Source organism: Uranotaenia lowii, chromosome 2, assembly GCF_029784155.1.
Source record: "Uranotaenia lowii strain MFRU-FL chromosome 2, ASM2978415v1, whole genome shotgun sequence".
NCBI classification, from domain to species: Eukaryota; Metazoa; Arthropoda; class Insecta; order Diptera; family Culicidae; genus Uranotaenia; species Uranotaenia lowii.
Genome location: NC_073692.1, coordinates 183,856,735 through 183,884,724, shown reverse-complemented (window position 1 = coordinate 183,884,724; position 27,990 = coordinate 183,856,735). Strand labels below are relative to the sequence as shown.

Genomic DNA, 27,990 nt, shown 5'->3' with positions numbered 1-27,990 from the left:
CACATATCGGAAGAGTGGGGTCACGTGATCTCAAAAATGTCTTGATTTTTTTTTTTTTTTGTTTCGATTATAGTCGTTTTACCATCTTTATGGCATTCGCGACTTTATCAACGGTGCAGTTGGCGGATCGTTATTGAAAAACTTATCCGGTACAACTGTGTTCGATGTTTGCTCTTGGGCTCGAACTCGCGGACATCGGCTCAGGAGACAACAGACTTGCCAACTGAGCTATATCACAAGCCCATAAAAAAAATGTCTTGATATTTCAAGTACCAAGTACCTTAATTTGGTGAGCTCTAATTTCAAAGATAAAAATAAAGTTCAAGTTTAAATCCTCCCAACCTGCCTTAGGTTTTTAAAATATGTTCTATTATTTAATTTAGATATTTATGAGTTAAATATGAATGGTTTAAATCATGGGTGTCCAACATTTTCAAACCGGTGGACCAAATTTTTACAGGCGGCTGGCGTGCCACACCACAATTTTTTTTTAAATATTCAGAACAAATAAATGACTTTCAATGATGATATAATAAAATAATGTTTATTTTGTTTTCTTTCATAATTTTTATTGGGATGTTTGAATGAAAGATTGATGAGATCCGGTACAGTTGGAGCAATAGTTATGTCAAATATATTCTTTTCAATTTAAGTTTAAACTTCGGTTTGGTTAACTTGTTGCAGAAATGATAAATATTATGGAAATTCCAAAGTACATTAATTTTTGTTCATGGTCTTACAATTTTTCAAAATGGAAAAAATTCAATTTTTGACTTCTGTTGAGTTGTTTAAATTTTCCTTAAAAAGAAGGACATAGTAAATGATGTGACGTTATGTATCGACTGCGAGCGTCCTGAAAAAAAGTTCAACTCGCTTCTAACATGTGCATCACCAAAGTACATTTCAGATGTCGTAATTTTATCGGCACAAAAAATGAATGATTAGTTATTCTTCTGCAAACCAAGTTGTTGAGACACTTATTTTAAAATTATTAATTCAAAAGTTAACCAGCCTCTATTACTTCCAGTGACCGCGGCTATAGAAACATCCCAAGAACTCTTGTCTTTAAAATTTGACACCATCCAAACAGATTTTAAAAATTTGAAAATTGAAAATGAAACTCCAAAAGTATAGGTGTCTGAACAAAAAAAACGCAATCTTTTCTTTCCGGCAAAGTTGCAAAGCTGGAAGATCAGCGATAAAAGCGATAAAAACGATCTTTAAAAATGCCATGATGAGCCAATGATCTTCAAAGAAACCTCGACCAAGGAGGAATTATTCTCCAAAACAGCGTGTCTTTAGAAAATTCGACTCCTTGTTCTTCTCCATCAATGGTAGATCTTAAAATATAATGATTCGAGATAAATTAACTCTCTATCATTGGAACTTCTCACTGCACTCCGAGAATATCAAGATTTGCTAGATATAATATATATCTACTTTAAAAAAGGATGATAATTCTAAACTAGGATGTTAAAAACTGGAAGATCTTTTGCGAATGTAACATCGATATGAGGTATAATCTGAAGGGATGTGTGTCAAGCTTCCTTAAATTTTCCAAAAAATTACAAAATTTGATTATTTTTCGATTTTAAAACACATGATTTTTTGCAGATTTTTAAATTTAAATTTTCTGAGGTATTTGATATAAGATTTTTTCTTCAAAAATAACTTTATTTAAAATCCACATAACTTTGTAATTTTTCAGATGATATTCTAAAATGGCACATAAAATCGCATTGAATTTTACAAGCTTTTCATATTAAATATGTAAAAAAGTTAGCAGTGAAAAACTATGTAGAAAATCATAAATAAGCTGCAAAAACTGTTAAATAGTACCGTCTGCAAAAATTATCATATTTTGAAATTTGGTGAAAATCCGAAGACACCCTGCGCAAGTTGTCTTATCTTTTTTTTCCCGTGATATTTACAGTAAATATTTCGGTGATATCAATAGAAGCTAATAAATGAAGTGAATTATTCGCTCCAAAACGCCTAAAATACTTAACATTTACATATAAATTGTTTAATTCATAGATAAATGTGTTTTGGTATTCGGAATAACTTCGGACTAAATTTTACAGAAGTTTTTTTTAAATAGCATATTACTTTCTCAATGAAGCCTTCAAAAACCAGTCCAAATTCAAACTAGTGGCCTGCATCCATTTAGGCCACTCTCAATGCTTTTAGAATAATGGCAAAAGGTAATCAAATATGGAAAATTTGTCACAATACACATCTGTTATTCGAAAGTACAATTCATGTGTAAAATATACATTAAAAATATATATTACTAGCTGATCCCATACGAATTCCGTTTCGCTTTCAACTTGGAATATGTCATGAACAGTTGGTATGAAAGTCAATTGCCAACCATTTTCCAGATGCACTTCCGAATAAATTGTTTAGTAATCATTGCAAAAATATTGGACGATCACTTTTTTTGTCGTCTTAAACTACGTTTGAAATCAGAAATCAATTGACCATGCCAAAAAACCCCGTGTATAATTTTCGAATCGATCGTTGCATAACAACGCAATTATTGCCAAAAAGTTAAACTCCTTTCGGTTGCCTCTAATGCAATCTTTGATATCTGAAATCGATTGCCCTTCCAAAACTCCTGTGTGCAAATTTTCAAAGCAATCCATAGCATAATAACGTCAATATTGCTAAAAACAGTGAAACATTAATTATTATGGAAGACATTTGACATCTGAAATCGATTGCCCGTCCCTGAAAACTACTGTGTGCAGATTTTCATCCCGATCCTATGTATGATAACGACGATATTGCGAAAATATTGAAAGGTTAATATGAACGACCCCCTTTGTCGGCCCTTTACACAAATTTTAATACCTGAGATCGATTGCCCTCAAAATTCTCGTGTATCAATTTCCATCTGAACCCGATGTATAACAACGTCAATATCGTATTAATAGTGAATAGTCAATATGGACGACCTCTTTGGCCGACCCCTGACTTTAGTTTGGATAAGTGAGATCAATTGTTTGTCTAATAACTCCTATGTTCAAATTTTCATCCCAATCCTATGTATAAAAACTTCAATATCACTAAGATATTAAAAAAAAAAACAAAAAAAACACAATATTTGTCTCGTATGGACGACCCCCTTCAGTAGGAGTCATCCGAAAATCTGAAAACATTTTTCATCATTCCTAGTTCTAATAAGAATCCATGCCAAATTTCAGCTGCCAAATTCTCTAGCTCTTAAGACGGCTGAGTCTATAGAGGACAAACAAACAAACATTCAGAAATTGCTTTTTATGTTATAGATGTATATTACACAGGTTTTTCTTCGACTTTTGTTTCGAATTTTCGAATGATTGATACAGATTTTATTAAACTTCATCTCCAAATGGTATAGAAACCAAGTAAAAATTTCAACACTTAAATAGAACTAAGGCGCCATAAAAAGACAGCCGGGGCCACATGTGGCCCGCGGGCCTTGGTTTGGCCACCCATGGTTTAAATAGTAGAGTACTGTTAGCTGTTCGTGGCAAAATAATAATTCAAAAAAAATATCAACAAAAGCAATAAAGCATGGATGTTTGTATACTTTTAGTTTAAAAAAATAGTAGACAATTTTAAGGATGATAAAAAAACTCCTAGGAGAGACAAGAGGAAGTCAGATGTCATGTTCATCATGTGCTTCCAATGACAAAAACTAGCTGGTAGTCAGTTGAAATGCATTTCCACCTTTTTGCAACTCGCTTGTGATCTCGTTTTGTTTTTCCTATTTCCTTCAATCGTGATACCTGATGAAGACTTTGATGTTAGGCGTATAATTGAACGAACAACTGGCAGATTGAGGTCAAGCTGCGGGAAGTAGGAAAATATCAGAAATTCTAACAAATGATCAGTACTATATTTGCGGTTAAATTTTAGCCTTGGATCTTAAAACAGGTGTCAACAGTGACACCTGTTTTAGGAGAAACATTTGTTCTATAATTTTGACGTTAATATCAGCAAGTTTTATTGTTTTAAAATTTTGAATCAAACATTGAGTAATTACCACTTATAGATGACCATGTGAGCTGTCCATCACAAACCTCATTTGAAATGTGTGATAAAATAAAACAACGGAACCACATTCTTCCTCATGATATCCCGGATGGTATTCCGTTCGGCGTTGGAGTAGGAGCTCTGTTGTGAGTACAACTCGGAACCTATGAACAAAATTTATCTCGCAAATGAATGGAAATAAATCAATAATACCCATTTTGGGGAATGCGGAGGGTTCAATCCCCGAAAAAAAAACAACGAATATAAAAAACAACAGAAACTGTGGGATATGTGTATATCTACGGGAATATGTCATTTCGCGAAATTTCGTGTGACCGGGTGGCGCTAATGGGTTTTCCCCCGTAAGGGGAAGGTTTTAAAATCGGGTTCCCGGGGCTTTTTTTTTTCGTTGGTGCGACCCTCTCGTCAGTTCAATATATATTTTTAAATTGGAATCGTAATATTTTTGCAGGTTTTGTTTTTCCTAACGTCGTCGTTGTACCCAGCGAACTCGAACCCACAGAATTTGTTTTCCTGAGGGGAAGGAAGGGGGTCATTCTGATTTCTTTTTTTTTTTGGTTCTCAACGATCGCGAATGTTTTCGATATTATATGTATATATTTTTCGGGGCGGTACTTTGGATGGTGGCTTGATCCGGATAAATATTTTCGGCGTTCGATATTCGGGGGGAGACCGTATGAATTGGCCGGTACGGTTCGTTTGGTGCACTCAGTTTTTTTTTTGAGATTTTTTTTTTTTCGAAGCCACCCCACAGTCTCACAATCCAATTCCGGGAGGGATGCTGTTCCGTTGTTACTGAGGCTGCTGCTGCTGCTAGTTTTTCACTTCAGACTTTATGCGTTTTTTTGCCTTCTGTCGAGTATCCGCCGTTTTTTCCGGTTTATTTCCCTACCCTGTGTGTTGTTTGTATCCGGCTGATTGGTTCGGTGATTTTTGGGAAAATGCACTCCAGGGAATGGGAGGACAATAACAGGGCTCCACTACTCGATGGTAAAGCTTCATTTCCGGTGAATATGTGTGCATAATTTTCCACTTGGAGTGATGTTGCACCAATTCAGGATATACTGGGTGCATGTAGTGGACTGTAAATGGGAGATAATTACCGAAATGTTTTCGGAAGACACCGAAATTTGTAAAAGCGTTATGTGAGTACGTATATAATTTTCTGATTTAAATTATGTGCCTTTTTGTTTGATTTATGTTGTGAGTTGTTTTTTGTTGTTTGGTATAAAAATAACTGGTGGTGTATTATTTTTTAATTAAAAATAATGAACTTTTTTTTTTGGAATCTCAATTGTTTTTGGTTATTTGAAATGATTATGTTAAAATGCTCTTTCATCAAGATGTTAACTTGTATGTATTTTTTTAAAGCTGACATTTTTTTATCATTTCTTTAATTCATCTATTTGAAAATTGTTAAGCTATGGATGTGATTCATGTATGAGTATTTTAAAAACGTTTTTTTTTCGAGAACTGGTGATGTTTTGAGAAAAAATACCAACACAGAAATTTTTGGGATCCAAACATTTTTGTATACCTCGAGAACTTATCTAGCAAACAAACCCAAATTTGGCATAGGAGGGTTTTTGTGAGCGAGTAATTTTTCTTTGAATATTTAAGAAAGGTTGATCTAGGTCTAATTTGTAGCCTGCTCTGGTCGGTTCCCTTTAAGCGTATAGCTTTTGCGCCACTTCGTTTCTGGAGACTACACACCACGGTTTGTTTGCCCGGCTGAGACTCTCTTCTGGGCAGGTCCTGAAGATAGTCCGAAATGTTATAAGGACCGATTCAGATAGGCTGACAATGAATGTGGTTTAAAACTCAAGAAAATATCTTGGACTCACTACATTAGAATGCCTAAATCACCCCAAGATTCCTAAAAAATATACGGTGAGAAGTCACTCATACCTGAGCTACTCATCATTGGGCCTCAGAACACTCTAAACCAGTGGTTTTCAAAGTGGTCCCTACCGCCCCCTTAGGGGCGTTGAGAACTTTCAGGGGGGCGGTGAGCTCAATTTAGAAATTTGGGGGGCATTGGAAGGCTCAGGGGGGCGCTGAGGTCATAATTCAAATTTTCACAAATCACTAAACATCATAGATTTGAAATAACAACGAAGAAGAAAATTCGAAGCAAAACAATGAAATTATGTTACAGAACCAAACACCAGATTTAAGGCTAAAATATCGATAATTTCACAGAACTGCAGGAAAAGTTTTGTTCCACTATATAAATATTTTTTTATAAAAAAAGTATCTAAAAGATTTTTTTTCAAATTTTTAAATTCTTACTTGTTTATCTGTATTTCAATCAGTTAAAAACAATCAATTGTGCCATTTGCAATGGATAAACTTTTAATCTATTCGGTTATAATTGCAAGAAATCAGTTATAAGGATCTAATTTAAAAATTAAGACTCATGAATGCTGTAACTTTCAACAGGACTCAAATTCAGATATCAAGAAATAACACTATTTTTAAACGCTATTTTACCGGCTGGACAGTAATTTACTTTGTTCAATAAAGTTAATTAAAAGTGAATATAGAATTTCGTTTACCTAAATTTAAGGTATATGATTTTATATTAAAAAAAAAACTAGTAAATCATTTATCTTGAAAACTCTACATGAAATTATGTGTTTACTGGAAGTTTGAAGCAATATGAGGCCCTTAGAGCTAAAAGGGTATAAGTGAATAAATGCTTATTTCGAGAAAACACTCTTTTAGGTTTTTATGTTAGGTCATTTTTCATATATTTTTCGAAAATTTGCATTTTTCTTTCGAAATAAATAGTACGTAAATATATTTCAAAAGACCGGAAAAATATCGAAATATAGTTTGATCAATTTTAATCCAATTTTACACTTATAATACCCCTACCAATTGGCTCTGAGAGCCTCATATAAATTTAAATTATTTTTGAGTTAAGTCGTACAACAACTTAAAGCCAACAGCTAATATAGTTTTTCAAAATTTGGAAATTTGAGAACTAATCGAGCAAATAGATTAGAATTTGGCATGGACTGTTATTTGGATGTAAGAAATATGCCATAAAGATGTTAAAACAACTATAATCGAAAAAAAAGTTGAGATCCCTTTGCTACTTCCAGCGGATAGAAAGGAAGGGATTAACGAGTTTCCTTCACATTTTTTTTTATAACTCGAGTACCAATCTCGTAAATCTCGTAATATTATTTGGCATAGGAGGGTATTGAAGCACAAGAATTGTCAAGAAATGTCCAGTAGTGAAGAGATATGAAGAAATATAAAGGTCACCCATGCGATTTTCAGAATAACCCGAGAAGACATAAAAAAAATGGAACCACATTATTCATTGGAGCGAATTTTAGTACAGGAAACGTTTTTTGATAGTTCTGAAATCGCCTTCCCTTTCCAAAGGGGAGAATAAAGTGGGGAAGGGGTCGTCCATTCAATTTTTATTTTTCAATTAAAGCAGATAAACCACAATCAGATTTGAAAATTTATACTAAATGATACTTGCCTTGTGTGTTTTTTAGGAATCGAACGAAAGCTATTTGAGCCACCGCTTATGGCTATTTGAAAAAATGAGGGTGAAAATAGCGATAACTCCATTTTCCGATACTTTACTAGATTCCTCGAAAAAAAAATCACGCAAGATAAGGCTCATTGGTTCAAAATTTTCAATTCCGAACATGCTTTTTCTGAAATATTTAAAAAATAAATGAGAATTGAGGTTAAAACAGCCATAACTCTATTTTCCGATGCATGTGGTGGCTCAAATAGGAAACAAATCACACTAGATAGTTGTCTTTTGGTTCAAAATTTTCAAATTATGCCAGGGGTGAGCAACCTTTTGAAGCAACGGTCCACTTTTAATTTGATTTCTTTTCGGTGGGCCGCATTAAAATAAAATTTAGGTAATAATATTTTGCAGAGCTTTAGGTAATTTTTTATAACGACAAATTTTTGATAAAAACAAAACTGAAAAAGGATAAATTAAACAAATCCATGTGCTTGCATAGAAAAATTTAGTTCGAGGTGGTTAAACAAGCCTGAATTGAATAGTTTCATCAATAAATCTTGATCGTTTTACAATAATTTAAATGTTTGAATGATTTGAAATGATTAGCAAATTATTTTTTTTGCCAAATGGATTTGCATCATTTACTTCCCTTTCATTTAATCAAAACGAAAAATGTAGAAAGTCTTTCCATGGTTCGTAAAAAGATTTGAACCGTTTTTTTTTTAGAAAGGTATTTTTCGTCATCACTTACATTTTTAGCTCATTTTCGAAAAAAAAAAAAAATTACAATTTATTTGAACTTCGTCGTGAAGCCTCAATCTTTTTTTCTATTAATGTTGAGCAAAGTTTCAAAATCATGAAAAAATTTATAATTTCACAGATTTTTATCCAAATTAGTCAATGTTACAGTTTAAACTTTTGATTCTAGAAAATTTTTACAGATTTTATATTTTTTTAAAATTTAGTTTAGATACCTCTGCGATAGGCTTTCCAACGCTGAATGATGAAAATCTTATGACTTTGATAATATGCATTGCTAATTTTGAAGTAAAATGACTCAATTTAATCAATTTTTGGCATGATTTGCCTATGACATTTCTGAAAATAATATCTCACATAAGACAAGACACCAAAATCAACATTTTTCCGATGTGCAAGAAATCTCAGAACTGATTTTGACTTATTCAGGGGCGGCGAATCCAAATATTCAATAAATTTTTTGTCAGCTCTAGTTTTCGAGATAACTTTAAAAAATAAGTAAAAAATTACTTATTCAGTTTGTGCACTTTTTTGACAAAACTGTAAAACACAAATAATTATTGATTCAATGATCATCTTTTGAAAAGACATACACCGTCTTAGCCGATTTAGGCTTTACAGACTGAATAAATGGCGTGGACAACTTAAGATTAACATTTAACACCCAGTACCGAGATGGGAATCGAACCCATGCCATCAGTGGACCAGCGATTACCGTTTTACCACGCTAACCACTCGACCATCGAGACGTACAATTTTTCTTTTCTAAACACCCTGAGTAAATTTTAGAAACAAATTATGGAAGTTTCCTTTTTGTTTTTTTTTTCAAACCTGCAAAAAACGGGACGAAATTTTAGAGCAAATTAAACTAAATTGAATCGTTAATATTATTAAAACCGCAAGTCAAATCATTTCGCAGTCTTGAACAAAGTTGTTGAATGAATTAAAATCTTAAATATAAAATATTGAAAAACTTTCTTTAATGATGTCATAAAAAGGTGTAATCTTATTTTTTGGAATTTCTATTAATTTTTTTTTGTATCTCTGATAACTACAAGAATATCTTTGCGACATCATGGGAGGCGAATTGAGACGATCTGATAATGATAGCTGGTTTATCACTTGTTTAACACTTATCGATAAATATGAGAACGCGATTATTTCTCATCCGTTTCCAATGACGATCAAGATAACTCGTCCGTTATTATTTTTTCTCAGTCAGTTCTAGTTCTGAGAATATTCTCCGACAAAACTGGAAGCGCAGCAAGAGAACAAACGCACAGAGAGTGCTTTTTTCAGTTGATGGCGAGTTGGCGTTCATTCTGCTGACTCTCCGCGTCCTTGAATGAAGGGAAGTAAATTGATTGAAAGTCATCTTTTGGTTTTTATGTAGGTTTATTGGTTTATCAGTTATGAATGATAGATTTTAATAAAAACTGATCAATTTAAAATTTCCACATGCTATATCTCCGAAAGTAGAAGTGATAGACGAAATCTATGAAATGTTTTGAATTCAGGACGCCAATATCTTAGAAAATCAGTTATTGAAACATAGACACCAAACATGCTGCAGCCCGTGGCGTAGAGGATAGCCTTCAAGTCTTCTAAGCCAGCGGGTATGAGATCGAATCCCAGTCACGGCATACATAGTACACTTTCTGTGGGTTGATGGTTTTAGCATTTGTAAGATGCTAGCCGTCGTATCCTCGAAAGATGTACGCTTAGAGTTTAGAAAAAGGAATCTCTTCGAGGAAACATCAAGTTTCATTGAGAATCCTGTATGTGTTTGTGTTCGTTTTGAAAAAAAAGTTGTTCCCCTGTGTAATTATTTGGGTTGAATCCCAGAATTACAGATATTGTTTTTGTCGAGAACAATTTATCGTAAAGGAAAACCGTGAAATAAATTTAATTTGAAATAAGCTTCGCAGCCGCACAAACATGTCTTGAGGGCCGCACGTGGCCGCGGGTTGCTCATTCCTGATCGATACAATGAACAGGGATGGATTTTTCATTACTAAAATCTAGCAATATTACCGAGGAATTCGCACATCATTTAGAAATATTGTTATAACGTTCAAGCCAATAACTTTAGAGTCTTGAAATGTTTATCCAAACTTATCTAAATTAAATTTTCTATCTTTTAATCGGAAAAAATAATGGCTTTGTAAGTTTTACAGATCTTTGGATACACAGTTCGCAATATTGGGTACCTCTGCCCTAAATCCCATGGCGGGATAAAATACCAACGTCGATATTTTAATAAATTTTGAGGATGTGCGTAGTTTTCAACGAAATTTTCATACACAAATGTGTTCTTGAAATAAATATCTTATTATTTTATTATAAATGATGACCAGCTATTCAACTCATTTCAAAATAAGAATCGAATTTAGATTTATAGTGTCTCTTTATCACTCCAGTTGTCAAAAATTAGCGAATAAAAAAAATTCCACACCAAGCGTCTTGCTTCAAATTTCATCACCATTGATTTGATTGGTTTTACATGGAGTATACTTAAACTTACAATTAATGAAAAACTGTTGTGAATTGTTTTTTTTTATGTGAAACTAAATATTTATTAAACTTTAACTATTTGATTTTTTTTCAAATCGCTTTCCTCTTAAGATGCTGTTCAGTATGATGTAAATAAAAACACTAGCTTTTTTCTAGATTTGGAGTACAGTTTTCCTTCAAAATTTTTTTACTAAGCCCTAAACTTGCTTGAAAATGTATAACGACTACTATTTTCGATCGGATTTGAGTAAAAAAATGTAAATAGTAAAAAGTTTCAATTTTTTTGAATTTTTGAAAAAATATTCATTTTTGTATGTAGACGAAGTTAAATTTTTTTCCGAATATATTAACAGAAATAAATTGATTCCACTGTGAGCATTAAGTCGTTCTTAAGGCGTTTTGATCCAATGTTTTGGAGTAACATTAGCCTACATATGGGCGTTTAACATCCAATTTTCGAAATCGTTGCTTCGAGAAACGCTTGTTATTTGTAGGGTAGATACTCTAGATTTCGACAGGAGCTAGTTTTCGACAAAATTTTAAGGAAAGGCTTATCTTTCTGTTTGGTGACTCAAGCTATCTATCTTCATATTTTTCTATTTTTGCTCTCCCACTTTAGTATACCTTGAATATAAAAATTCCTCTAAATAAGTTATTGAATAGTTGTTAATAAATAATTTAAAAGTAACATTCTAAATCACCTGTGAAATTCAATTCCAACGACCAAATAAGAATGATTTTGAATCATGAAAAACCCCCCTTTTATTTGATTAAAAGCAACATAAAAGGAATCAATGGAAAGGTTAAGGTTCTGAGATCAATCTTTTCGGTAATTTATTGAATATTTTTGCTAACATTTAATGAAATTTCAACTGTTTTTTGAGCTGTCGAAAACTAGCGCTGAAAATTCTTCCAATAATCTATTTTTCGACACCCATCTTCTTCTGTATGTTTATACTGTTTCCATGGTGTAAAAAACGCCGTGAAGTAGACAAGCAATTCCAATACGCAAATATTCATGTTGCTGAGCTAACAAAGGAGGTGGAAATATGCTTGTCGAAAACTAAAACTTTCTGTGTCGAAAACTAAAATTGAATGTCGAAAACTAGATCATCGAGAGGTTTTAGTAAAAGGCTAACAAAAACGTTGTTTTGAAACTTTTGATCATTAAAAAAGGTAGAGAATGAAGAAAAAAATCTGATTCATATAACCAATCACATTTGAAATGAAAAACTTTAGTCAAATAGTTTATTTACATGGTTTTTCTGACAAATCAAGCCAAAACTGTCGAAATCTAGGTATTTTACCCTAATAAAAATAACCTTTTTTGACCAAATGTAAAATGTAAATAGAAATACGAAAAAAATGTGTACAGCGAAAATTTCATCCAAATTTTGACAGATCTCAAAGAATTTTCTGAGGAAATGATAAAATGAATTTTCAATTCCATCGCTTACTGATAATATTTTGGTCATACTCTCTGGAGCCACCATAAATTAAAAGAGTGTCTATTCTTTTCAATTCGAGTTTTCCTCATAATGATTAGTTAAAAAAGAGTAACAGGAAGGAAAATTCAACAGTGTACTCTTCAGTCCAGTAACTAGTAAAATTTTAACTGAGAGGATCGTTAAAAATTTCTAAAATTTTACTTTTAAAGAAATTTTTTGTTCATGCTTCACTGTTTATGATGTGCTCAACGCATTAATTAATGCGGAGGCTTAAATTATTTCAGCTATCCTCGAAGTCGGATCGAACCGGCTACTCTCCCATCCACAACAGAGAGTGGGATTCTATTGAAGCCGAAACTTTTCTCCGGATGCCACGGGTTTTTTTTCTGTTTTCTCTCGAAGCTAAAAACATTCTGAAGCGTACTGAACTGAATAACGCGCGGGTTGTGGGAGGATTGAATTGCATATGGATGGACCTCTAACCGCCAAAGTTTGATGTCGAGGGGTTCTTTGGAAATACCGTTTGATTGATATTGATATTAATATCGAGGCTTTTTTTTCCTGTTCGCTGAATATTCGCTCTTTACGCCGCTCTACACATATGAATGGCATTTCTGGCTGACCGTTTGCTCGTTGTTGGCACACGGATCGACGGGAACGTTGGAAAGTTTTTTTTTCGCTCTCCCTCTATCATGTCGAAGTTTGCGCGATTTTTTCCCGTGACTTCATCGTTCAATCCGGCTTCCATTCCCAGGGCCTGACTGAGCTCGCAATAACCCGGACCCGGCATTGTCGAGTGCACCCGGATTCGGATCCTTTCCGGGGACTGGATGAACGGACACATTCACACAAACGCACTCGCCCGATTCCATCATTTATGAAATGCACTTTATAAATACGAACCTATTGGCCGTACTCGAGGCCTGTCCTGTCATTGACGTGTGCTTTTTGACAAAATCTTCCGGAGGAAATGCCAGAAAAAATCCCGTATATTTCATCGTCCGTCTGTGCTACTCGAACATTTCACGGTATATTCATAAAATATTTCTCTCTAACCAATCTACCTTTTTCTCTCTCCCTCCGATTTCCAAAAAAAAAATCACAAAAAACAGGCACTGGATGAATACGATATCCAACCGGATCTTCCGCAGGCACTCCGGCTGCTCGGCGAGATGAACACCAACTTTAAGCAGGTTTCGGACCTGGTGGGCAACACGCTACAGCGCGTCAAAACCGGAGAACTGTCGACCGAATACGGGCTCAACTTCCTGGAGATCAAGTACCACATGCTGCTCAACTATCTGATCAACCTGACCTACGTGGTGCTGCGGAAGTGCTCCGGTGAGTATATTTTTTAGGAATTTATAGCCATTCATTTGAGAATTACCCTTGGCAATTGTTTGAGTAAACAGATTCATAAAGTGCTTTTTATTAGTTATGACAAATATTTTTTTCAATTTTTTTTAGTAAATATTTGTAATCTGCGGTTTAACCCTAATCCGCTCTTGAGTGTCAATATGACACTTTGGAAGTGTAATACTTCATTCGGGTGCATTCAATTCAAAAATAACTAGCAGATCCTCAATGAATTCTTGAAATCTTCAATTTGCATCGTTACTTTTTTTATGGACGCACCCTGAAAGCCCACGAAAAAAACTCTCTTATCAGACCTTGAGTGTCAATTTGACACTCCTCGCTTAAAACCGCTATATCTCTCTTGTTTATCAATCGATAGTTTTGGAAATCTCGAAATGTAACTCATTATTCAAAGTCTAAGAAAAATATCCGAAAAAAACATGCTTCGGAAAAAAGGCTAAAGATTAGCTACTGAATGCTAAAAAAATTTAACTTAGTGTTGAGGAAAGCTGAAGTTAGAAACTATACGTTGTGCACAAGGATATATTTTTTGAAATTTCTTAAGATCATCACCTCAAAAAATGTAAAAAAGTGGTGTAAAAACCGTACTTTTCAATCATTGAACCGTCAAGATTGTTTGAGTCATTCCAGATAAATTTTGAATAGAGGGTTGGATTTTCAAAGGAATTTGTTTTTAAAACTTTTAGTAAATTTTCAGTTTTTAAGATTTTCTTGTACAGAATTTTGAGTACATTAACGCAAGATTTTCGCAATAAATTTATATTCATCAGAAAGGAAATTGCATACCGATTCTAGTGATGTAATTTCATTAGCGCTGCAATACTTTACACCATGGGTGACCAACATTTTCAACAGGCGGGCCCAATTTCAGAAATGAGATTTGCTGGTGGGCCAAAAAAAAACAAATAATTACGAATTTTGGAAAACACTGTAAAAAAAATTGCCTGGGTTACATTGAGTATAATTCATCCTAATGATCATTTCTGTTACTTGCATATTTTTCCAATTTTTGCTCCATTTGAAAAATAGTAGAAATATTACAAAATACGAAATGAATTATCCCTCTCAACTTATGAATGCACATCAATCTTTTCAAGGGATTTAAAACCTCCTCGGTTGATCCATCCCAGAAATGTCAAATTGCGTGACTACAATCGATATTAATTAAATTTTATGGTCCCCAAATATAAAAAATTACCGCTCATTTTCCAATGTTTTCAAGTTTACCGTTCTTCGTAGAAAAATTTGATAGACCAATTAAAAAAAAAACACAATGAAATTGTTTAAAAAAGTAACGTTCACAAGATTTTGACATTTAAAAGAATAGTTTTTTTTATCGAACTTTAGTTATATTATAAATAATATTGATTTTTCAAAGTACGGACCTCAACCTCATCTCAATCTAACTCTTTTCAAATTTTCCGGTGTCTCGATTTATCAAGTGTATTGGGAAAGTCTTCTATAAACGGGATGAGCTCGAATTTGATTGTTTTATAATAATTGCCCCCTTTTCAAGTAAAAATTGTGCTATAAATAATTCTTTCTTCTGAGTAATTTATCAGTACCAAACCGGTTCTAGTTAAATTCTACTACCCAACTGTATATTCGGTCTGGTTTTTATTATTGATGTAGATACATAAATACATTGTCAATTAAAATATGTTTAGATTTGGTTTAATTTTCATAAATAAACCCTTTTCTGTTAAAGCTTTACAAAAACTAACAAATTGGAAAAAATTACTGAGTAAACTTTCGATAATTTACATAATTTACTAAAGTTCTTTTGATGAATGGACCAAGTTAAAATGCTTATAGATAGATATAAGAAATTTTGTTAATTTGTTTCAATTAAGGTTGCCGGTTTTATCCACGTTTGATATCATTTTGATATCAAATACTCCGAGTTTTACCAGGTTTTTAGATAAAATTGTCGGATTTGTCCGACCCGGATACGTGCTGATAAAATTCTGGCAACCTTAGTTTAAATCCACAACATCGCCATTTGAAAAATTGCAAAATGTACAAAATTAAAGAACGTTAACAATTATTACGCAAAAACCTTTTTCGAACCTTAAAGAAAAAAAATAGAAAAATTGGTAATGAATGGGGAGGAGGATGGTCTTACGTAATTTTCATTGTAGATTCGTCGCGGCGTTACGATTTGTGACATACATGTGACATTAGACTGAGTCGATTTGGGGTCATTTTTGAATTTCTCAAACCCTGGGGTCTAAAAAGCTTCGTTTTGGCCCAAAACTCATCCATGATTTTTTGCAGAATTTTAAAGTAACGTTTACATGAGTAAATTTGAACTTTTAGGTTTGTATGGGAAAATTGCATATTTTGTACTGAAAAATCAACATTATTTTCGTTTCTTCTGTGTAACCAAACCAGTTGATGGTTTTTGTGCCAATTTATAAAATTCCTTAAGGAAATTTTCCGTTGAACAACTTTGTCCAAGACTGTAACTTCGTATCTTATTAGGAAAAAAAGTTATTAGCGGTTTAACAGGGGTATATCTTTTCGCATTGATTAACAATAAATTCAATTAACATCACTGCTTGAGCCTCGCGAAATATTGCATAAAAAGTATTCACGCAATACTTCTCAAGGCACCCTGCAGTGATGTCAATTGAATTTATTGTTTATCAGTGTGAAAAGACATATCCCTATTCAACAGCTAATAACTTTTTTGTCTAATAAGATATGAAGTTACGGTCTTGGACAAAGTTGTTCAGCGGAAAATTTCCTTATGGAATTTTATAAATTGGCACAAAACCATCAACTGGCTCGGTTCCACAGACGAAACAAAAATGATGTTGATTTTTCAGTACATAATATTCAATTTTCCCATACAAACCTAAAAGTTCAAATTTACTCATGCAAACGTTACATTGTGACATGTGAAGAGAGGGTTTTTAAATAGTGCAATTTGCAATTAAAATATTTATAAATGCCGCAATTTATCATATTGATTTTTTTCAATCCGTTAGGTACATTCATTGTAATTGTTTTTTTTTTTGTAAATGTGTTGTTGTGGACATTTATGAGCATGAACTATGAGCCATTTCAAATACTGAAATAATAAAAAAAAAATTTAAGCAAGATAATATATTAATTTTTTAAATGATTGTTTTGAATAATGGATTTTGACGAAACATTATTAAATTTTAAAATAACAATTTAAAGAACGGGACCTTGGCGATATTTTTTTAAAACCTTTTGATCTTCGATAACCCCTTAACACTCTAAAAATGAGAGAGAAAGTTTGAATTAAGATTCACAATTTTCAATTGTTAGTTGACAATAAAAGATAAATTTAGTTTGATCCACTCTATCAAAAAAGGGAAAATTGGATAAGACAGAAAAAAAAAATAAAAAGAGGATATAGAAAATGACGGAAGGCATACAAGAAATGAAATAGAGCAAGGGGAAATGTTACAACTTAGAAAATAAAATTGAAAAAACTGGAGAGGATACAGAAAAAAAGGATTTAAAAAAGGAAAATACGGAATGTGAAAACAAATCGTAAATGGAAAAATCAGGGTTGCCATCGAACCGGGAAAACCGGGAATACCGGGAAGAACTTTGGAATTTCGTTGCGTCACCGAGAAACCGGGAATTTCGGCACCTCACCGGGAAAATTGTCATGTTTGAATTTTTTTCACGGAGTTTCAAAACTGAGAAACGAAGCATTATATCGCCGCAAGTGTTTAGTTTTACATTTTTACTACGCTGGAATATATGTCTTATGTGAAAATTGTATCGAAGAAAGCTCCGGTTGAAATCTAAGTTTTTAACCTTGATACAAAATAATATCTTACATTCAAACGATTTAAGTTCAGCCCTGTCTTAGACATGATTTTCTACATTTTCATGAATCATAAGTTCAAATGACTAGAGCACTGTTAAAATTATGCATTGTTTTGTATTGGGAAGATAAACATTTTTTTTCTAAAACATGTCTTTGGATTAGTACAAAAAAAATATTGAAAGATGCACTGCAATTCAGAAAATAACTAAATATTTTCCTGCAATCTGATGATTTTAAGTTTTTTAAGACAAATCCCCATTCATGTTGACAAGCTGATTTGATATTTTGTTTCAATGTATATTTTTTACATATTTCTATATAAACTTTATTTTTATTTTCCTAGAACTCTATAAAAATTCTAGAAAATTTCACAGTGGCGGAAAAGTACATTTTAGTTTCAAGATCAATTTAACCGGACTTGTTTTTTCGCAAAATCGTGCAGCAAAACAACGAATAGATGCCAATTTTGTTAGATTTGTTTTAAAAATCATGAAAACCTGTCAATATGATAAGAGAAGACTACGTGTTGAAAGACGCCGAAGTATTTGTCATGAATTCTAACCTGTTAACAGGTTTTGGGATACAATTGTTAGTTATAACATTGATTTTTTTCTATTCACCACCAACCTTTGCATTGTAGTTTTTTTTATTCACCATGATTTTATATATAAAAACGATTATAATAAATGGGAAAATCATCATTTATAACCGGGAAAAAATCTGGGAAAATCTGGGAAAATCCGAGAAAAACTTTGGAATTTCGCTAGCAACTCTGAAAAATATTAAAATGTCAAAAACCAAAGAAAACAAAGAAATTAGACGGAGTGGAAAAATAAATAAGAAAAGGGGAATGAAAAGAGAACATGATCAATAAGAAATAAGAAAATGGAATTAGGCAACAAATAGGGGAGATAAAGGCATAATGGCGCCCTTAAGGAAGACGCTTATGTAACCATAGAAAACAGCTATGATATGTGACTTACATCATTGTTTCGTGTTCAGACACAAAATAAGTCTGTTTCTTAACTGGCTGATACTCGAAAAAGTAGAAAAAACGTTTAAAAATGAATTTTAAATTTTCTTTTGCCGAAAGCTGAAAATCAGTTACTGAAGGGGCATAATGAGAAATCGGGGCACGATGAGCGTTTTCTGCCATGGAATCTAGCAGCGAATTTCACTCGATGAAGTCATCTGGATAATAGAGCTACAGCTTGGCATGTTTCATCTGACGATTTGGCTTATTGGTTAGCTGTCGGAGAGGTAATCAGTAGGCTCGAATTCGATTCCTATTCGAGGTGATTTTTTATTCATTTACCATTCATGGTCGATGCATTACACTAAACGGTGAGGCGTAGATCCATCAAACAAAGCAATACTAAAAAAATGTGTGATTGTTTGTACAAAACAAACAATTCACACACACTCATACATTATGTTTTTAGTGCTTTGCTGCATCACCCGCCAAGATGCTACTAGTTATATAATGCAACAATTTAAATAATCGATCATGAATGGTAAATGAAAAAAAAATCTCCTCGAACAGGAATCGAACTCGAAACTTCTGATTACCTCTCCGACATCTTACCAATAAGACAAATCGTCAGATGTAAACTGGTGAAGCTGTAGCTCTATCATTCAGTAGGCTACATCGAGTTGAATTCGCTGCTAGATTCTACGGCAGAAAACGCTCATCGTGCCCCGATTAATTGTGCTCTGTTCACCCCGAGTCAACAAATTAAAGTAAAAACGCGTTTTAAAATACATTTAAGTGAAAAATTAAATAATAAATGATGGTGAAAATTGAGGAACAATATGTATATCATGTTGCAGTGCGTACATTATAGATCAAGATGATTCAATGATCATTAAAGCTTATTTCCTGGTGCTTGAAAATCATAATATTTTCGTCACTTGAGAACCTAGATGTTTTTGTTAAAATATTTCGGTAAAGAAAATAAGGAGATTTATTTTTTGGTAAAAAATTGATGTTATAGGAAGTACGAAACTATTCCTCATGAAAATTTATTTAAGAAAATGTATACTTTTGTAGAAAAGCGAAGTGCCCCGGGTGCTCGTTATTCCCTTATCTCCCCTAATATACTATTTGCAATTGACAAGAGATAAAAGGAAATCGACAACAGGCAATAGTTATTAAGCAATAAGCAAAAGACAAATTAACTAAAACTATCTACAATTTGCAATTGACAAGAGATAAAAGGAAATCGACAACAGGCAATAGTTACTAAGCAATAAGCAAAAGACAAATTAACTAAAACTATCTACAATAGGTGATGGGAAATAGATAACAAACGATTACAAATTGGCAATAGACAAAAAAGTAGTAATAATTATTAAATTGAATATAGAAAATGGGAATAGGGCAAATATCGTAAGTTCAATATGAGAAGGCTGAAGTTGAATTCCTGGAAAATGTAATCGTAGCTTTATTGATATCTTAACTTTGAAAATATCAAATTGAACAAATTAGAAACGGAGAGTTGAAATCTAGTACATGTGGGTTGAAGAGAACAAGAAAGAAAATTTGATGTATTTAAGTCGGAAGTTACGGACTACATATGAGGATTTGGAATTGGGAAAATAAAATCTGAAAGTTGCAGGTTTCAATTGCGAATTTTAAATAAATAGTAAATAAATTCGAAATAAATTTTATTTTAATGCAGCGCACTGGAGGCTGGAAACCGAAATTCTCAGACTTGAAAATCATTCGTTTTCATTGAGAAGTGTTATTCTTTTTTTTTTTTGTTATTTTAATTTTAGACTCTCTACTTTGAGTAAAATTTTGATTAATGGTTTTTCAGATATTAAAATTTCGTCATCCAGATTTTTTGTTTCTCGATGGAGCAAATTGAGACAAGATAGAGCAGACATGATTGAAGTTATGAAAAATTTAATTTTATACTGTAGATTGATCGTTTCAACAGGAAATATTAAATTAGGGATGACAATCCCGGAAATAATTAAATGTTAAAGCGGTGATTTTTTGTGAATGTTAAATTTTGTTAGAAGACACAAAAGGATGTAATTTTGTTTGACTTTGTTTTATTTTTTCTGGCATTGTTGCAATACTATGTATTATAGCTTTTCAAATTTTTCCAGTATTCCAATTTGTAAGTCTTTGAGAATAATCCTTATATTTTTGATCTTTTAGGTCACAAAATCGAGAAGGACCCCTCGATCGATCGGCTCATAGAAATCCGCACGGTTCTGGAAAAGATTCGCCCGATCGACTACAAACTGCGTTATCAGATCGACAAACTGGTTAAAACGGCCGTGACGGGAAATGCTGGAACCGCAAATGATCCCACCTCGTTTAAAGCTAATCCGGGCAATCTGAGCTCTCAGCTGCCGGAAGCAGCTGAAGGAGGCGCCGATGGTGAGGATGGATCTTCAGGCGATGAATCGGATAGTTCAGCAAAGGTTATGGAAAAGCTACGGAAAGCCAAAAAGGCAGCTGCCGGTGGAAAATCTACGGAAGTGAGCAGTAGTAACGATGTTTATGTGCCCCCCAAGCACATGGCCGTGCCCTATGAAGAGGACTCCCGTGCCGAACGCTCCCGGAAACAGTTAGAACGAGCTCGAAAGCGAGCTCTCGGCTCGTCACTGATACAGGACCTGAAGGATGAATTCCTGGACACTCCATTGGAGATTTCTTCCAGCTCCCGAGCACTACAGGTTTTGTCTCGAAAAGAACGGGAACGGGAAGAGTATGAAGAAAAGTATCTTACTCGGTTGCCGATTACCAAAGCTGACAAACATCGAAGCCGGAAGCTGACCACGTTGGGTGAGTCTTGTTTCTTTTTTTTTTCAGATTGTTTGTAACTGTCGATTGCCATATCAGTTTTGGAAAAAATTCTCTAGAGGACTCCCTTCTGAAAATTGAGCGCATGCGCTTCTTCAAAAGCTTACCGAAATCAAACTTTTTCGAGATACTAATTCATCCTTTTTACCACTAGGAACCCTCGGCGACGAACTGACGAGCTTCGGTGATATCAGCGCCCTCGATGATGAACTTCCATCCTCGAAGTCAGGCGGTGGTGGCAAAAAGCGTAAAGCTTCCAAGGCGGCCGGTAAAAAGCACGGCAAAAAGCGGCGCTTCCGCTAGAAGGTGACTCCGACCCCCGACCGGAAATAAGCAGTGGGAGATTTGATGGTTTGTTTTTTAAGTCCTATGAAGATTTTCATAGGATGATGGATTATTTTTATTTCTATTTGTGAACATTTCTTAAAATGATTGTTCATTTCAAAATTTTTCGGACTTTTAAAATAAGTTTCCATAAAAGCGATTGGAACAAATGTTAACAAATCGTTAGCTTTTGTTGTATGCAATCTTCTTGAACATAACATTGAAAATTTCCGTTTTAAAGATAAGGTTAATTTAATGGTTATCAATTAAAAAAAAAACTATGCGTTTGGGGTATAAGCATGCATTCAGAATGAACAAGCTCCTATGAGAGTTGAACGCAGAAAAATGCATGCCCTAAAGAAATAACGAAAAACTACAAAACAGATGCTAGAATTACATACCACAAGTTACTGTTGCCGAAATTATAGTGAAAAAATATTAATTTAAAATACAAATTGAACACTCACAAGAAGCCTTTATGATATATTTATACATGAAGATATTTTTTTCTTAAAAGTTTCTTCCGATCACTGAATAATGAATTCCGAATGCATATAAGACTAGGGAAATCCATCTTGATCAAACTGATTTATTACAGCAGCCTGAAAAAGACTGTAAGAAAAAGGACGAGGTGATGTGAATTTTATGCAAGCTTACTTTTAAAATTCACATTTTTTTTCTTAAATCGATAAGTTACTGCAACAGTTTGAAAACAATACTGATTCGTCTTTTAAAAGTATGAGAAGCTGAATTTGCATTACCTGAAAAATCTCAAGATCGAAAGTAAATCGTCATTATTTTCCTTTTTCAAGGTTTCTAGAGAACTAACAAAAACTATCAATTCCATAAAAAAAAAAATATAAAAAAATAACAACTCCACAGCATTACTACTTCATGTTCAGTCTCTTCCACAAGAACATCGTTCCGCACTTACTAAGATGTCATATTTTTCTGCATTTTGTTGTTTTTTATGTAACTTGCTTTAATACCATAAATTTCTAGAATTCTCTCGCAGATTAAGAGATTACCAATATTTGATACATGGTTGGTCAGCACCTCTCAAATCCGACAGGGCGTGTGAAAATCGCACTGTTATCTGCAACGATTTGTAGAGCTCCGAAATGCTCTACACTCGTATCCGAGTGCAGCCGAATCCAACAGCCGAGCGAGAGAAGGAGAATTTCCAAAACACACCACTGAAGAGCGATACCACAAAAAAAATTTGTATCATAAGTGTGTTATTCTCACCCATAAGAGTCCGAGTGTAACAAAAAGAGATACACTGATGATACAGATCAAAATGTGGCATCGTTGCACTGAAGTGCAATTCTTTTTCCTTCGATATTGCTTCGTAATTTTTTTTTCTTTTTGGGAAAAAACCAAACCAACTGAGTTGCTTTAGAGCTGCTCCCATCCATTAAACTTTATATGCTGATTTTTTTTCTCTTGCTCTCACCCAGGCGAATTCTTCTCTGTTCTTTGATTTGGTGTACGCCCGGCGTCTCAACCAGTGATGTCAACCTTCCAGATTTTGTCTGGATCTTCCAGACTTTTTGGCCTTCCGTCAGTTATTTTTTTAGGTTTCCAGACTTCCAGACTTTTGACATTTCATCCAGACAATTCCAAAACTAACAAAACAAAGGGAATTCACAATGTTTAAGTTATGTAATGCTACCCAATGATGGGAATTAGGAATTAAAAAGAGCAAAACGTGTTTAGAGAGTGAAATTCTGGGAAAATATTTGTGAGGCAATACGCATAACTAGCACGTTGAGGCCCATGGAATAGATAGTGGCAGAGATATCTGTATACTAAACGATTTAACGGGTAAAATAAGGAGCAAAATAGTATCCGCCAAACTAGAATCTGGCGAAAAAAAGGTCACTATCAACGGAAATCGCTATCCAGACTTTTCAGACATGTTTTCAAAATCTTCCAGACAGTTTAGAAAATACAGTCGGCAACTCTGGTCTCAACAACAATTTTTGAGTACCTAACTGGATAAAAATTCCATGCTATTCGATGGTACCGTAATTAATGAGCATTTTTTTATTTTGTGAATGATAAAAAATTGAAAACTTGACAATGACATTGGCATTTTAAAAGTACGAAAGGATACACCAGAGATATATGAATAAGAAACAATCTTTAAGTTTTTAATAATTTGTATTTCACGCTATGGAAAAATAAACCTAAAAACCAAAATAAGATCGAGTTGAAAAGTTGAAATGATTATTTGAGAGTTGATTATTGAAAGGATAGGATTTGGAGAGTTTGACGTTAAGAGTTAAGTGCTGATAAATCTTAAACTCTCAACTCTAATTAGGTTTTGGAAAGAGTTGGATAGTTGACGGATTGGAGTGTCGGTAAGATGGTAGTTAAGATTTGGAAATTCAAAATTTACTAGGTTGAAAGTTAAAGTCGATATATTAGAACCCCGCTTTTCCGAGTTTGTCGGGGGAAGGACTATATCAGATAACGCGGAAGCTCTGATAACCGGATCTAGGGAATAGCGGGGTTCTACTGTAGTTTGAAAATCAAAGAATTAGAGAAAGATAGACAGCTGGAGAGTTAAAGAGTTGAGAGTTGGAGAGTATTAAGAAAAATAGCTAAGAATTACTGATCTGAAAGTTGAGATTTGAGAGTTGTGAAATTCAGAATTTGAGAGTTGGGGAGCCCAGAGTTTGAGAGTTGAGAATTTCAGAGCTGATAGTTGAAAGCAGGAGATTTGTTATTTTGAAAGCTCGTCGCCATGAGACTCATATTCGGGTGACTCTTGCTCAAGTTAGCCTCAGTTTCGCTACGCGTTGTAGAAATGATTCACGTTCCAAGAATTATTTCTGGGATCAGCGTGTAGAACTACCAAAATGATCTTGGCGACGAACGTATTAAGAGATAAAAGTTGATCAATTAAAAAAAAGTGTCAAGATTTGAGAGTAGTCAGAGAGATGGAAGATTCAAGAACAGCGTTGAAAGATTGCAAACCGCTCAAATTCGTAGGTTTGAGGAAAAACGGAAAATGTACTGATTTCGGCAAAATGAAACTTGATGACCTTTTTTTTCGTATTTAGGTAGAATTTTCGTTTATCCGTAGAATCCTTTTAACTTTTTCGATAATCCGTAGGAAATGCTTGAAATCCGTAGAATTCGAGCAGTAATCAATAAAATCCTAAGATCTACGGAGAAATTCGTAGATCTTGAAACGCTTCAAGTCTCAATTCTCCTACTTTCAACTCTCCAAAAATCAACTCTCAAACACAGTTCTCCATCTCTCAACTTTTACTCTTGATTCAAGAATAAGATTTGAGAATTGGAGAATTGGAGTTCTTGATTCAAAAATAAGAGGTTAAAGTCAATTTTCCAACTCTCCATCTCTCAACTCTCCAACTCTCAGTTCTCCAACTCTCAACTCTCCAACTCTAAACTCTTATTCTTGAATCAAGAATAAAAGATAAGTGTTGGAGAGTTAGAAAATTGAGAGCTTGAGAGTTAAGAATTGGAGAGTTGAGAGTGGGAGAGTTGAGAGTTGGAGAGTTAAAAGTTTAAAAGTTGGAATGTTGAAAAATTTTTTTTTTTTGGCGTTGGAGAGTTGAGGGTTTGTTGAGGGGTGTTGAGAGCTAAAGAATTGAAAATTGGACAGTTGCTTATTGAAATACTTTGAGTTCAAAATTAGAAAGTAGCAGAATAAAATATTCACACTTTAAGGACTGCGATAAAATCGACATATACATAATCGATCCAGACAACAACTCTCAAATTTTTATGTTTGCGAGTGTTGTGTTTGATTTTGAAGAATATATCATACTTAAATTTATAATTTCTGAGTTATTTCACTAAGTGAAACACTCAGCCGCAAAGTGAAAAACGAGATATCTCATAATGGTCCTCCAGCGTTGCCAGATTGCAAACCGCTCAAATCTGAAGGTTTGACGAAAAATGAAAAATGTAGGTACTGATTTAGGCTAAATGAAACTTGATGACCTTTTTTTGGTCGTCAGGTAGAAAATCCGTAGGAAATGCTGAAAATCCGTAGATCTACGGAGAAATCCGTAGATTTGCAACGCTGGTCCTCAATGTTGAAATAGTTGGAAGCTGGAGAGAGCTCTAGATTTGAGATTGATAATTGGAGAGTTGAGACTTCAGAGTCGGGCAACTGAGAGGAAGGAAGTTGAGTGTTGAAGAGTTGGATATTTGTGAATTTTAGAGTTGAGAATTGGTGAATTGAGAGGTCGATTACTAGAATTGAAGAATTGGTTTTTATCCAAAGTTTTGTCCTATGTTTATTGACAGAAAAAGCATAAGCTAAGATTAAAAAAAAAAACATATAATATGCAGTTGAAAAAAATTTCAGTTGTCTTATTTTTTTCAATTTTTGGAGGATTTTTCGGAAAATATGACAGTGAGCATTCGTTATTTCTGTATTCAAATACAGAGTCGTTATCAAAACTAAAATTAACTACCAAGCTTTGGACGCGTTTTGATTGAAAATTGGTTTATTTTTCTTTTCAAACTTGTTTCTTTCAGTTGGAGTTTTGTTTTTCGATTGGTAATTTCAATAATCATTAAGTTTTATATATTGAAAGTATTTGTAAACAGTAAAGTAAGATAAAATAATTTTTTTAAAATTTTAGTTTTATTCATCTATTATCCTTTACACAAATTTCTTCGGTTTCTGTTACGTTTTACTATGATGATTACAAAAAATTAGCTTACGTTAAATTCGATAAATAAACTGTGTGTGGAAATCGCGTTGATAAGTTAGTTCCTGTTTGAAATAAATATATTTTTTGGTACTTTCTTATATGTTTTTATGTTTCTTTTTCGTATGATAATATCATCATTCTTTAGTTGAGTAAGTTCAATTTTAAGTAAACACATTTTTGTTTTTTTTTGCTATTTGATTATATGCTTCTGTTTCAAAATGTATCCGCGGCATAAATTGTTGCACATTTTTAGATCATCCACAATGAAAGGAATCGATTACCGGAGCAAAACGGGCTCATTAAATCGCTTCCCCCTATCATTACTGTTAGATCCGCTGAATAAGTTCGCTTAACGATGACTTTTTGAGCCTATGTTTCAAATTACCGAATCGGCAACAAATTGCATTACAACAAACTGTTTCCGCCACAGCTTTTTCCATTATCCTCGCAGTTAGCACACCTTAGTGCGCGTACAGATAATTTATTATTGATTTATGAATGGGTAAATATAAATTACCGGTGTGTGAATCGATGCATTCCGTTTAACTATCTTAATGCGTTTTAAAGCATTAATTCGTGGCGTATCATAGAGAATCATTTTCGATTCGAATTCTACAAATATTGGTTTGCGCTATCCGGGGGCCCAATGACAATGAAAATTACGTTTTCAAACCAAAAAAATAGGAGCGGTAAAACTTCGGAATGTGGTTTTTCGATTCGCTCCGGGAGCGCTGCTAATAATTCAATGATAAACTTTATCGGGGGTTAATTCGCAAACCGACCGGTGTTCGACATGGAGGAGAGGTCGCGAATTAATTTATTTTACGCACCCTTACAATTGGCAAACGGATAACCCGTTCGAGAGAGACCCTATCGCTCCCATCCCTGAAGGCTGAGTTACTGGGAAATATTGAAGAGTTTAAGCGTAGTATTTGTTAGGTGAGATAGCTGAGATTTATACCTTTTCGGAGCTGATATATCTGAATATTTTAAATGAAAAGTTTTACTTCCGAGAAGCTAGAAAGAATTCAAGTGTAGATTCTAAAGTTCTGTTGAAATGGAGAGTTGACAATTACAATTTGAAATTTCAAAATAAGAAAAAAATGAAACCAGTAGCCACTGACCTATTCTTCGTTGCATATTAACGACTTTTGTATGGAACTCGCGCCATAGCAGAGAAAAAATCCGTTTATACCCGAATTGTGATTATTAAATTAAATTAAATTGATAATATTGAATGAATTCTTTGGATTAATTAGTTAAAAATTGAAAAAATTAGATTCCTTGAGTCAAAGGGTATGAGTGCAAGAATGATTAATTTTTAAACCATTTTTATATTCTACAGTTTTTAATTTGTAACTTCATTCTTATTGGTACGAATGGAAATAACAACTTTTCAAAAAATGTTTAAAAACAAAAATAATTTCAAAAAGTTTACGAGTTCCGTGGGCCAGTTTGTACGTCTGTTGTCTGTGATATTAACTGGCATATTATTTAGTAGATGTCGACACTTAGTAAGAATTCCATAACTTTAAGTAAAAAATTAAAACGAATAATCACTGTGCGATCATCAAAAATTTGCTCTCTCTGTTAAGAACTTCTTCAAGAATTTCGGTTGTACTCCATTTACCCGAAAACCATTGCCCAGAATGAAAAATCCCCAGAATTCCAATCGCCAGAAA

The 27,990-nt window shown here is 33.6% G+C and overlaps 1 protein-coding gene across 2 annotated transcripts in view; it reads left to right on the top strand.

Annotated features, from left to right (window-relative positions):
• Positions 1-26,341, top strand: part of LOC129747284 (neuroguidin) — a 76,255-nt gene extending 49,914 nt beyond the window's left edge. Inside the window, exons 3-6 of one of the 2 annotated variants that reach the window (XM_055741428.1) lie at positions 13,383-13,611; positions 20,631-21,263; positions 21,436-21,632; positions 23,066-26,341. In XM_055741428.1, coding sequence (XP_055597403.1) covers positions 13,383-13,611; positions 20,631-21,263; positions 21,436-21,584 — 1,011 coding nt within the window. In that variant the 3' untranslated portion in view covers positions 21,585-21,632; positions 23,066-26,341. Of the gene's footprint in view, positions 1-13,382; positions 13,612-20,630; positions 21,264-21,435 lie in introns of both variants that reach the window. The other variant, XM_055741427.1, reaches the window with a different exon arrangement.
• Positions 26,342-27,990: the final 1,649 nt, after the last annotated feature.